This window comes from Thermobia domestica, chromosome 16, assembly GCF_964235325.1.
Source record: "Thermobia domestica chromosome 16, izTheDome1.hap1.1, whole genome shotgun sequence".
NCBI classification, from domain to species: domain Eukaryota; kingdom Metazoa; phylum Arthropoda; class Insecta; order Zygentoma; family Lepismatidae; genus Thermobia; species Thermobia domestica.
Genome location: NC_137469.1, coordinates 184,091,067 through 184,104,336, shown reverse-complemented (window position 1 = coordinate 184,104,336; position 13,270 = coordinate 184,091,067). Strand labels below are relative to the sequence as shown.

Genomic DNA, 13,270 nt, shown 5'->3' with positions numbered 1-13,270 from the left:
TTATTAACAAGTCTTATGGTACATGAAGTACTTCTTGAGTGTGTGTATATTAGGGATGGCCAGATCCGGATATTTTTGGATCCGGATATCCGGACACAGGATCCGGATCCGAGATTTCGGATCTTGGATCCGGATCCGAATTTTCGGATCTTGGATCCGGATTCGAAACTCCGTGTCAGAAAATTCGAGTGTTCCGAATCAGCAAAATTTTCGAAATTATTGACAAAGTGATTTTCATTCCTGTGCTTAAAATAAGATTTTAAGACACTTTTGGTATCTGATCGTGTGACAGCCTTGCGTTCTCTTCATTCTGTTGATATTTGGTTTTCGTGCCTTAATATGTCACAATTACTCCAAATTTGATTGAGTAAAACTGTCTAGTTAGGTGAGAGCAATCTCATTGTTAGATTAGATTCTAGTGGAAATACTTGACCGAAAAGGTAGTAAATCTTTTTTAAAGCTGTCGTCCTGATGGAAATTTGTCCTTTGTTTTCTGTAACACTAGTCAAATGCTTGGATGAAACCTTAGTCTCAAGCCCAAGCTTCTTCATTAGACTCTGGCTGCTTACTTTTCTAATTCTTTCTGAGTTATTGTGGTCACTGAATGAGGCCATTTCCTAGTCGTGATGGGCTAGGCCATTGCTAATAGAACAGCCCATAAAATATAGATCAAATCAAATTAAGGAGCAACTTCCTTTTCTTGCTCTTGATGAGCTTTTTTTTTTTTTTTCTTTCTTTAAAAGTACGTTTCTCTGTGACCGTACCACTCCAGTTAGAATTAAGAATTGTAGTAGAGATGAAGTTCTAAATGGCAATTAATGTATCAAAATCAATGTATTAATGTACTGTATGTGTATACAAAATACCATATGGAGCCTCGAGCAGTAACACGTATCTTTGTAATTAGTAATCCACTACTATTAACTCTGCATAGGTTGTATAAGGAGCTATATCATTCATGTAAACACATAGGCGGATGCAGGGGGAGGGCGAAAAGTCGTTCGCCCCTACCTAGCGCCACCATTAACAGTGTACTTTAGTAGTAATTTGTGGCAATTTCAGATCATCTAAGTAATTTTTCACTGCTAGCATCCCCAACTGCCCCCTAAGAATCCATCCGCCCCCTCCAAGAGTCCGTTCTGGATTCGCCCCTGCGCAAACATAATTTTATACAACTCATTCAAGAGTACATTTTGGTAGCTTTTTAAAATTTTTATCTTAAAGGATTGTCATTTCTCGTGGCTACTTATGCAATTTTGTCCACAGGCATACATGCAATTTCCAGTCGTTACGCAAATACATTTATATACTTAATAGACCTCGGCTAGTTTGGGGCTTCGCCACTAGACCCCCGTTACTAGGGCCTCGCACCACAAAAGCCTCTAATCATAATCAATTTAAAAAGAAATGTCTGGGGATTTGCTCTTAGACCCTCTGATATCTCATTTGATCGGCCTATGACCTCGTACCTCGTAAACCTACAACCATACCGAATCTCAGTTCAAATATCAAATTGTATGTAATAACATTCCGGTATCCCGAGACATACCGAATTTCAGTGCGAGTACATGGGGGCTTTCTCCCCAGCCCACACATTTGCTCGGTCTACGGCCTCGCACATCATACGCCTGCAAACATAACGAATTTTTAAGGGGCCGCGGTGGCTCAGTGGTAGAGCGTTCACCTCCGGTGCTTGGGGTCCCTGTTTCGATCCCAGCTTGCACAGTGTGGACTTTGTCGTGGACAAACACCGTGCTCGTGGGTTTTCTCGGGGTTTTCCCGTTTCCTCCTACTTTCTTCATTTCATTTATTTCTCATAATCACCGTCTCCTTTAGCCTAACCTGCATAAACGTGGGATGTAAAACACAAGCATTTCATTTCATAAGATAACGAATTTTTGTTCAAATAACAAGTTTCATTTCTCTAACATTCCAGGATTCCGAGATATAAAAGTCTTTTCTCCCCGCCCCTTTACTTCCCCTCTAAGACATACATCAAAAAACGCTTAAGTACATACCTAATTATTTCAAATGTAAAGTCCAAATACCAAATTCTATGCTCCTAACCTTCAGAGGTTCCCAGATATCGACATGTTATTATAATAATTACAATCCCCACCCTCTTTCCTTTCCATCTCTTTTCTTTTCCTTTTTACTAAAACGTCAAAAAACACTGAAACACATGTCAAATTATTTTCAATGAGAAGTGCAAATACCAAATTTCAAGTCTCTAACCTTAAAGGATATAACATATTAATACAATAACTGTAATCCCCACTTAATTATCTTCTCGCCTTTTTTCTTCCCTTCTGGGCCACATATAAAAAAAACGTTGAAATACGTATCTAATTATTTTAAGTGAGAAGTCCAAATACCAAATTCCATGTTTCTAACCCTTTAAGTTTCCGAGATATAGGCATATTATTATACTAATTGCAATAATTGCAATTACCACCCGCTCTTTTACTTTCTATATCTTCCCTACCCCTTCTAATTTAAATATCAAAAAGCACTTAAACAAGTATCAAATTATTTTCAATGAGAAACCCAAATACCAAATTTGAAGTATCTAACGTCAAGAATCATCAATATTTTCCACCCCATTTTCCCCCTTCCTCGTCGAATTTCCCAAAGTCCTTCCTTAGTGGTATCCTACGTCACAAACCCTATAAACTGTCCAAATTTCAAGTTTGTAGCTTAAGCGATTTGGTCTGTACGGTGATCTGTCACTCACTCACTCAGTCACTCAGGACTTTGCCCTTTTTATATAGAGATATTTAAGATTTTATGGGAAAGCCATGGATTTTGTCCTAAGGCCGCCAGTGTCTTAGAAATGTAATAGCTTTGCTATAAACTTTAAGCAATCAACTGACTGATCTGCGTCTATATGTATTATGTAAAATACCGCTTATGATATTTATTTTGCTCGTAATAAATAAATAAAAAAAAAATAGAAATGATGACGAAAATTCAAAGACATCCTTGATTTTAGCGTAATGCTGCAGGAGTTCAGATCATTGAATTAATCATAAGAGCAATTGTATAAGATAGACTACATTAAATTCCAATGTGGCACAAAGAAAATATGCAGCATTACTATGCAGTTTTTCAACGTTATAACTCATTCTGAAAATATTATCATAGGTCTCACAAACAATCGAATTTTAATCCTAACTCGATTAATATATAAAAAAGGCAGATCTATACAACTACTGACTTCAGATGAAAATGGCATACTTGTAGTACGTTTAAAGATATACTAAAGACTAAATGATGGGGTGTGCGGAACAATGGTCTAACCCCGAAAAATGTGAAAATGAGATTTTGATGTAATCTTTTGTCATTTAAATTGAATTGTCTTCCCACTGAGTTAGATAAAATTCACCTAGTAAATTTTATACATATGGATATTTTAGTTCTGGGTCTCAATCTAAGGCCTAAAATATTCAAAACAGGAGTACGAATCTGAACTTCGAAATTTCGGGTGTGGATCCAGGAACCGGATATCCGGATCCGGATCCAAGATCCGAAACTTCGGATCCGGATCCAAGATGCGAAATTCAGGATCCGGATCCAAGATCCGAAATTTCGGATCCGGATTCAGGAACCGGATATCCGGATCCGGATCCAAGATCCGAAATTTCGGATCCGGACCAGAGATCCGGATCTTATAGGATCCGGATATCCGAGATCCGGATCCGTCTGGCCATCCCTAGTGTATATATTGGGTAAATGTTTTAAGTTAAAAAAAAAAGTATCGACGTATATTACATTATCTTCAGTTTGCTCAATGATTCTACATCTTTATCATCATCATCATCATCATCATCATCATAGGTATTCCGCCATTATTTGCAAATAACTTGCTGCAACTGAGAAGCTTTCATGCTCCGCGGTCTTCCGATAACCTCTTCTTCTTTACGTACGATTTCTCTATTTTGATATCGTCCATTAATTGTAGTCTCCTTCGTCCCCTCCCTCTCCTTCCTGCCACCATACCCTCTAGCATGTCTCTCATGATAACAGTTATTCTTATTCAATGTCCCAACTAGTTTCTTTTCCTCTTCTTAATAATATCTAAAATTGTTCTTTTCTTCTCCACCATTTCTAACACCCTTTCATTCGTTTTCCGCTCGACCCAACTAATTATTTCCATTCTTCTTCACACCAACGTTTCGAAGGCTTCAGTCGTTTTTCATCATTTTTGCGTAATGTCCATGTTTCTGACCCATACAGTACAACACTCCACACGAAGCATTTTATGACTCTTTTTCTCAACTCTTTATTCAAGGTTCCACAAAATAGTGTTTCCCCCCCCCTCCTCAAAGCTTGTTTCACCATTTCTGTCCTTGCTTTTATTTGACGTTCAGATTTCATATCATTACTAATAATACTACCCAGGTGTCGAAACTAGTCACCTATTCTATTATCTCCCCTCCTACTTGTATATTTGACACCGACCGCTCGTTCCATCACCATGGCTGTTGATCTTTCTAACATTTATTTTCATCCCATATTCTTCACAGCTTTTCCTCAAGTTCTCTAACGTCTTACTGATTTTCGTTTCAGATTTCTCAAAGGTTCCATATCATCTGGAAACCGCATACATCTAATCACTCTACCTCCTAGTGAAATGTCATCTTTATTTTGCAGGCTCTTTTTTCATTATTTCTTCTAGATAGATATTAAATAATGTAGGCGAGAGATGACATCCTTGTGGAACCCCCCCCTCTGTCCTTTCTCCCCCTATTCTAACACTTACTTGTTGGTTCATAAAATTAATTGAATGTTATTTCAAGATTGTCAGTTGACTGTTTGTTATTTGTAATCTTATATAGAAGTACTTATCAAGAACTTTTCATTACCCATAAATGTGGAAGAGAAATAAATCTTACTATTGAATTACAAATGTATCCTATTACTTTTATTCAGTAAGATGGACGGGCAAAAAGTTTCATAGATTATAGGTTTTTTTTTTTTTTTTTTTTTTTTTTAACGTAGCGGGAAGTTCTTAATATATACTGAGAAAGAGGTGAAGACTGCCTCAACACAGTTCACATGTTTTATGTTTTCAATGTGTTTATATATAAAAATTGTTATTTACTGTTTCTTAAAATATAATGTGTACAATAGTATCTTTCAGTCAATAATGTATACCTTGTTTCTCTTCTTGAAGGTTTTTACTGATGTGAAAGTAGTCCCTATGTTAGATTTGGATGTCACACTGAATGCATATGTGTGGGACTTCATTCGCCACGGTTCAAAGGAGTGTATAAAGAATGAAAATGGCTTGAAATCAGGAGAAGATTATAAATTACTTTACGATTTTCTTCTTGTGCTCAAATGCTTAAAAACTTGCCTTCAGGAACTTGCACCACCCACCGATCCTGTATTAGAAGCCTTTATTATATTGGAGGCTATTTACAGACATAGATTTAATGAAGCGTTCGGTATTGATGAGTATAAACAGGTATAGATATAGGGGACAACAACAGGATTTGATTTTTTTTTTTTTAAAGTTTTCTGGAGAGTAGATAAAATAATTCTTATCCCAAAAGGAGAAAGTAACTACAATAGAGATTTTAACTCTACACCTAATCCACATTTTCCCCCATAGGTATAGGACGTAAATTATAACACTGAATTCTATTTAAGATTGCTCATATTAACGAGTGCCGAAACGTTTTTAGAGTTACAAAATTTTGTAATGTGGATTTTATTTACACGTAGTTTTATAGTCCTCTTTATATGAAATAATAGGGAACTAATGATTTTATATCAACGTGGTTTGTATTTCTACATATATATATATATATATATATATATATATATATATATATATATATATATATATATATAATATAAAGGACCGAAAGTAAAGTCTACAACGCAAATCAAAAGTCTTAGGAAGTTTTAATTTTTTTACAAATTTTTTAGGGTAGTTGTTGTTCGTGTATTGAAATATAACAAGTTGAAATAAGTGGTTTTATAATGGATTATATCAAAATGAACATCATTGTTACCAAAATAGAATTTGAAATGAGCTATTACCAATATGTTGTAATGACCCGTTAATCCCTTTTTGGAAGGGACTATGTAAATCCTTTTGTAGAAATTCACATATTCATCTACATGATATAGAATACACATAGTAAATGAGTTATGAATGAATATGCAGCGAACCTATTACATTTTTTAACGTATATAAGAGCGCACACAGTCTAATGCCGTAATTCAGAACAATACGAAGACAATAGTTCCTTAACTATATTCTGTCAGTTTTTCTACATTCTATTATCTTAATTTTAAATCAGGAGTGATACGTGCATTAACATATGTACAAAGCGTGTCCAAATAAAATCTGCTCGGATAATACTGCATACTCCACTGAGCATCAAGGGAAGTCTGACAACACATGACTGTCTCCCATGTGCCGCCTGGGTGTGAAGGATATGAACTTCCCGAAACATTCGTGCCCAGTTCTTTACACTTGTTTTTGATCAACACTTCTCGCCTTAAATTACACTAATTCTCTTGTGAATTTCACTGGGTGGACGTCCCTTAGCTGACAAGAATTGAATCACAAGCCTTTGATCAATGCGGGATGGATTTGCAATCAGCGCCATTCTTTTGTGTGCCATCACAGTCAAACAACTAGTGTGGTATGCATGCACGTCGATTATTATTGTGTCAACCGTCCAACATATATTTTTCTCGATGCTCAGTAGAGTGCGCAATATTGCCCGGTCACGTTTCATTTGGACACGCTTTACAGTATGTTGGGGCAATTTATATACTATAAAATAAAAAGAATTTACAAAGAGGAAACGAAACAAATGGTGACTTTTCTCGATCTCTTATGGATAAAACCATAAACAGAACGAAACAAATAATAATAGTAATAATTTTTAAAAAGAGGAAAAGGTAATAGGGGACTGTGACACGAAACAAAACGAGCTTACTACGTTAACTACAAAAGTATTTCAAGTAGAGGGGGGAAAAGGTCACACACATGGCTCTAAAAGAATAGCTTTTAATAAATTATAATTCAAAATAAAATTAAACAACAAAATGGGTAAGGATACACCTCAGTAAGAAAATAAATGTGGAATGGAAAGCAATCAGGAAATTTACAATTGATGTATACAGGGTGTTTCAAAGCAACACCGACAACGTTTGGAAGGTAATTCCTGACACCAAGATAAGACAAAAAGCGTAGAGCAGCCTGGGTGCACAGATGCTTCCTATCGGAGTTACAGCCTGCCGAAAAAATAAAAAAAATAAATTTAAAGGTCCATAGCTCCAAAACTGTGGGACCTACCGTAGTCGGGTCAAGACTTCACGTAGAAACTAATATGTGCGCTATCCAAAAATACATGTTTCAAAATCCCCTAAGGTACTCACGCAACAATTTTTATAGAGATAGTTGGTAAGCATTTCAAGTTATATGCCCGTATCTAAACTTCCTGTATAAAAATCGTTGCTTGAGTACCTGTTGATTCTGAAACATGTATTTTTGGATAGAGCAGATTTTGGTTTCTAAGTGAAGTCTTGATCCGATTACGGTAGATCCCATTGTTTTGGAGTTATGGACCTTTCAAGTTCATTTTTTCATATTTTTGGTAGCCTATAACTCCGAAAGGAAGCATTTGTGCACCCAGGTTCTCTTTACTTTTTGTCTTATCTTGGTGTCAGGAATCACTCCCTAACGTTGTCAGTGTTGTTTTGAAATACCCTGTATAATTAAAAGAAATCCATTAGTGAAATGAAGGAAATAGAGGAAAGTGTATTTCGGGTTTCGATTAATATGATAATATAAATGTGTTTCTATCTCTTTGTATGGGAAGCAGAAAAATTAGGCTGAAGAGTTTAGGGAATACGCGAAATATTCGACAAGTATTAGCGCCTCGCTCTCAAAGCCGAAAGAGATTTCTGTTGAATCGCTTAACCATGAATCCAGATTATATCACTTGTAACTTGGTCTCTAATTGCACAATCACTTTTATGTGTGTTATTAATAGGGGGAGGGGGCTTTTATCCCGTCGTCTGTGATCATGGATTTTATTTTCCTGGTTATACTTCATATGTAGCGTTTTTATTTGCCATATTTGTCGATATTTGATATTTTTTTTTTTTTCGAACAGTGGTTTTCTCTGAGTTTTCTTCCTCAGTTGAAATACTTTTGTACTTCAGTTGAAATTGATCTCACAATTCGATCTTATCAGAATAGGTCATCTGTCACGGTACGTTATACAGCAGGATTTTGAATTCAAGCACACTGTAGGTGGTATTTATATACGTATTAATAATATAAAGGTATGTAAGGATCATTTCGCAGTTTTTAGCTTGCAGTTTCGTTAGAGTTGTGTTAAATAACTTTCGGTTTTTATCTGTAAGTTATTCGATCTCAAATTTATCAATAATAAATCAAAGGAATGGCTTGTGTTGTCTTTATTGCTGTATAACTTTCTCCTTATTTATTCTTGTTTATTATGTCTTGTTTCTTCATTTGTAAAGGGCTTTTTAAACATAAATTTTTTTTATTATTTTAATTTATTTTATTACGCATATTCTTGTACATACTCAAATAGCCTTTTTTCTGTAATATGTAGTTATTTATTAATACTAATATTTAAACTAATTAAGTACAAGGTAGTATATTTGAAAAGAATATTAGAAACAAATGTAAAGAAACAGACCTGGTGCACGTAGTGTATAAATACTTGCAGTTCAGATTTTGGGTTATATACATAATATCTAATAAATACTTACACACACACACGGAAGTATGGAAGATCCAACAGCATATCTTTGTAGGTATATAGCATATTTGCTATTTTAATTGCTCATTTTATGCATAAATAGAAATAAAGAACTTATAATAGATCAATGTGATAAGAAAATGCAGGTAAGTCTAAGAATAAACTTTTGCATCTAATCACCAGCTGTCAGGGGTAAAAGTGAGGGGGAACGTGGGGGACGTTGTCCCCTCACTTCCAGATAATATCTGTGACGTCTCCCCGCTTTCTAAAAAATTACAATGGACAAAGATAAACAGGGCGGACGGCTTGACGTCATGGGTCCCCCTACCTTTTCAGATCCACTTTTACCCCTATCAGTGTTAAATTTTCCCACGATCGTTGCAAGAATGTGGACTTTAAAAGAGAAATGGGTGGCTAGCTTTGTGAACAAAACTGTTTCAATAATCAGAACTATTACAAATATTTTTTGTAGCTAGTGTGAGTGCTCTTGGTAGCTATCAGTGTATCAGTTCGCCTTGATGTGGTATTTATGGATTTTCAAATGGGGGAGTTTTCACCGTAATCGTTTCTTTTGCTGCTTCTATTTTCACCTTCCGTGGAGTGGTCAGACTTTTTCAGTTGTATCCATTGAATGAAGCACTTTGGTGAGAGCAACAAAGAGATATTGTTTTCATGGAAGAAGGCTTATATTAATCGGAATATACAGTATGGCGTAGAATGAGAAAGGTTCCTCAATTGGAAACCTTGCACTTAGTCGAGGCAGAAAACGTCATCTCTTCCGGACACGGACAAACGAAGGAGCCACCTGGGATGGATAATGAATTAGACTATTTGATAGACCTCATAATGGTGCTTAACATATCCATAAAGAAAGCTTCAATTAATCTGTAACATACCCATGTGCAGCAAAAGCTTTTCTAGGAGATTTTTGGTCATCATTTGGCAAACAAAAATGTTCATCTAATTAAATGTTAAAGCATTTCCCACAGTGCAAACGCAGTAAATATTATTAAATTACATTAATTGGTAATGGCTAACAAGGTATATTGGTTAATGAGAAAAACTAAATAATAACATACAAGAGTAATAAAAGTCCAAAGACTTTTTGGTACGAATCAATGATCGACACTCACAGCATCAGTCTTTCAATGCTCCTTTTCAGTTTGGATGATATATTGTCGTTTTGAGGACGGTATCAGCTTTGGCAAACGTATTGAATAGTGCAAATTAACGAGGTGATCTCAATTGATTAAAGTTAATGATTACATTCATATTTCGTTGTCACGCTTGTAAATTTAGAAATCTGTTATTGGCAGCTTTAAAGAATGGAGTTGATGTCATACAGACTACTTTCGAGTAGAAAATCAGGACATGAGTGATGTTACCAATGTTTTCAGCTATTGATAGTGATTTCGGTAATAGTTGTTGCTAATACAATTTCGGTTTTTGATGCTTGCGGTGATTGCTTGAGTCTTTTTGTTGCTTATGTATTGATACTATTAACAATATAAATTGGATACGAAGTTGGGATTTTGGGTAACATGTAACAACTTGACACTGTAATATCTGCAAGACGGCTTGCTGGAAAGCAAGAAATCCGTCTGTCCGTGAAGAACCGTAGAGAACGCATGAGTCGGAAACGGTACTATCAGTTAGAATGTCAAAACAACATAGCTATCAGACAGTTTGGAATTCAGGTTACCTCTTAAGAGTTAAACACAAGTAATGAAGTTTTTTAGTTTTACTCATTATCGTGTCATGTTTCAATGAAGTTTGGTTGTACTTTGTCTCATTGGTGTAACCGTATTTTCTTGTAAGACATACATTCCTTATACTCTGTAACTTGGCCATGTGTCTATATGGAATGTGGCCTCATTAAGGCAACTTTATTCCCATGTTGTTAATGTTAGATTTACCTCTGCATGTTGAATACGTATTCGATCTTGATTTCTTAGAAACTCCTTCAGAACATCTTTTACTCTTCTATGTTTCGAGATGAAAAAAGCCAAGGAAGAAAAGATGATTTTTTTTTTCATTCAAACTAATTTCCCTCAAGTTACATGCGGCATTGGTACTGTTTATTAGTTTGTGTCTGTTGCCGAGTGTATGCACAGATTACATTTTTGTTTCGTCATTGTTTGAATCTTTCCGTCTGTATAGTTTGCAGAATGTTTAGTCACGTTATCTTTGCGCGGAGTTTGCAGATACATCTGACGATCGATTTACAGTGATAAAAAGAAATATAAGCAAGATAACATTTTGTTTTCCCATTGCTTGCTAGTTAGCGGCTTGAACGAACGTAACTGTTTATAACACACAAGAGAGCCATTTCTGGTGTTTTGCTGCGTAGAAGTGTGAGACTTTTTTTTTTTGTTTCCTGAGATTGACGAAGTGGAAAGAAAGAGAGAAAAAGAATGTGCTGTAGAATTTTATAGATAATAATTATAATTTAAAATTACATTTAAATCAGTGTGCGAGTGCAAACTGATATCTCTTAAGTTTAATGCTTTTCAGTGGAGGCTGTGGTTTCCAACGTAGGCAGGTTTCACTGTAGTATCATAGTATGAAGGCAAAAAGCGTCGAGGAAGCTTTTGGAATGCATTATTCTCTTCGAATATGTTAATCATCTTAATGAGGTTTATCCAATTGTCTACTCGTCATCCACACTGTTTGGGTTCGGGTTAGCACTTCTTTCTACAGATCATGCTGCATTGTATCTCCAACTATGTATTTCGTTACAAATGACAAGCCAAGTCATGACATTGGTGAATTGTTCCACTATCTGCACAGTACTAACTACGTGATACTTCCCATCAGTTCACTTCCCCAAGGTTTTAACGGAAAATAATTTATTTTTAGTAGTCTAATTTTTGTTTTTGTGAGCACCACGGTTGTCGTTTTCAACCATAACAGCAGTGCGTATAGGCCTAGACGTGGGTGTGTTTGGCCTTTTGATGTATGTTTGCCTCTTGTGTTGCACTTGCAGACGCCTTGACGTGGCAAGGGCCTGGGTGTAAAAATTAGTTTTCACCTTCACCTATTTCCTATGAGGAATTAATCTTAGCCATAAGTTTTCATCTTGATTCGCTTCATAGACTGTTGAGGGCCATCTAGCATTCGACAAATCTTGTAATTCGAATAAATTGAGTTTGAATCAGTAATTTTATTTATTCGAAATGTGAAATCGCATCTTTTACCCATAATTTACGTCATGACTTACTGTTTTCTATTTCCATAAGGCCAGCCATTACTTAAACAAAGAGCATATTCAAGTGAAAAATATACCGATGAAACTGCTGTGTGCTGTGCCTTAGAGCTAGATTTTCAGTTTAAGTTTATGTGATTAGGATCGTATGTCTTGTATAATCTTAGAGCTGGAAGAGACTTTGAAGTTGAAGCCAACCCATGTCAGTACTGGAAGTAGTGCGTATTCAACAATTAGTACTCACCATCAATGGGACATCACAACTAATATATTTATCTATACCAGATTGGCTCCTTACATTATTCAATGCATTATAGCCGTAGAGAAATGATAGGGGAACACTTTACCTGGAATGTTCGTAGTTTTTAGCACAATATGATATTTTGTTGTCTATATTACCATCCATTTCGAATCAATGAAGAAACAAGGTGCTTTGTTAATAATAATAATAATAATAATAAATTTCGATGTCTGCTGCCATAAAATTTTGTAATTATAAAATGGCGGCATTGGCATCGAAATATCATTGCATGCTCAAAACTAATTTATATAGTAACATTTTGTATATGGAAGTTGTAAATTATATACTGTGATCATGGTAACGGTTCTGTGATACTATTTGCCATTATAAGTGCTCATATGTACAAAATGTTGTATATCTGTAGTGTGTTTCCATCTAGAGGCGAATTCCGCTGAATGTGTTCAATTGAAATGTGTTTAATAAATGAAGTTTATGGTATGTTTTTAATAGTATTCGAAACATTTGTTGATAAGCACATTTAAATTGTTAATTTTATTTGTTTCATATCTGATGAAATCACAGAATTATATGCGCTGGCTAATCGTATTTAATTTACGAGTGTTTTTGTACAGTGGCTGCCGTACATTATAAAGAGGTCCGCCTCATTTTTGTACAATTTTTAAAATATTGAATAAAATTATAATAAGAGTAAAATTTCTATGCATAATTATTTCGTACTTAGTAAAGTAGTTTTGTGTTGTCGATGTGTTTACTGTTATGAAAGTATAGATCTTCAAACCCATTATGACCCTGTCAGGTGATAAAATGAACTGAATAAGAGCATCTCGAAGACAAAACCTACGTTACTGAGTAGTATTTTCTATTAACGTAATTGTAAAATCTGGAAGAGACATTTTCATATTGTTTCAGTTTATACCTTGAAAGATTGAAAAGAAAGACTTGTGTGATGGACAGGCTCAAAATGCAACATTTTCCTACTCCTCTCCCACCCCCCTCTATATGTAAATGCGTCTCTTTTCCCTCCGCAGTTTGTATTTTCTG

General features: G+C 35.3%; 1 protein-coding gene across 2 annotated transcripts in view; it reads left to right on the top strand.

The window, feature by feature from the left end:
- LOC145673550 (putative ATP-dependent RNA helicase DDX60) overlaps window positions 1–12,921 on the top strand; it is a 113,568-nt gene extending 100,647 nt beyond the window's left edge. For both annotated transcript variants that reach the window (XM_081743368.1, XM_081743369.1), the window contains one exon: window positions 5,177–12,921. In XM_081743368.1, coding sequence (XP_081599494.1) covers window positions 5,177–5,476 — 300 coding nt within the window. In that variant the 3' untranslated portion in view covers window positions 5,477–12,921. The remainder of the gene's footprint in view (window positions 1–5,176) is intronic.
- Window positions 12,922–13,270: the final 349 nt, after the last annotated feature.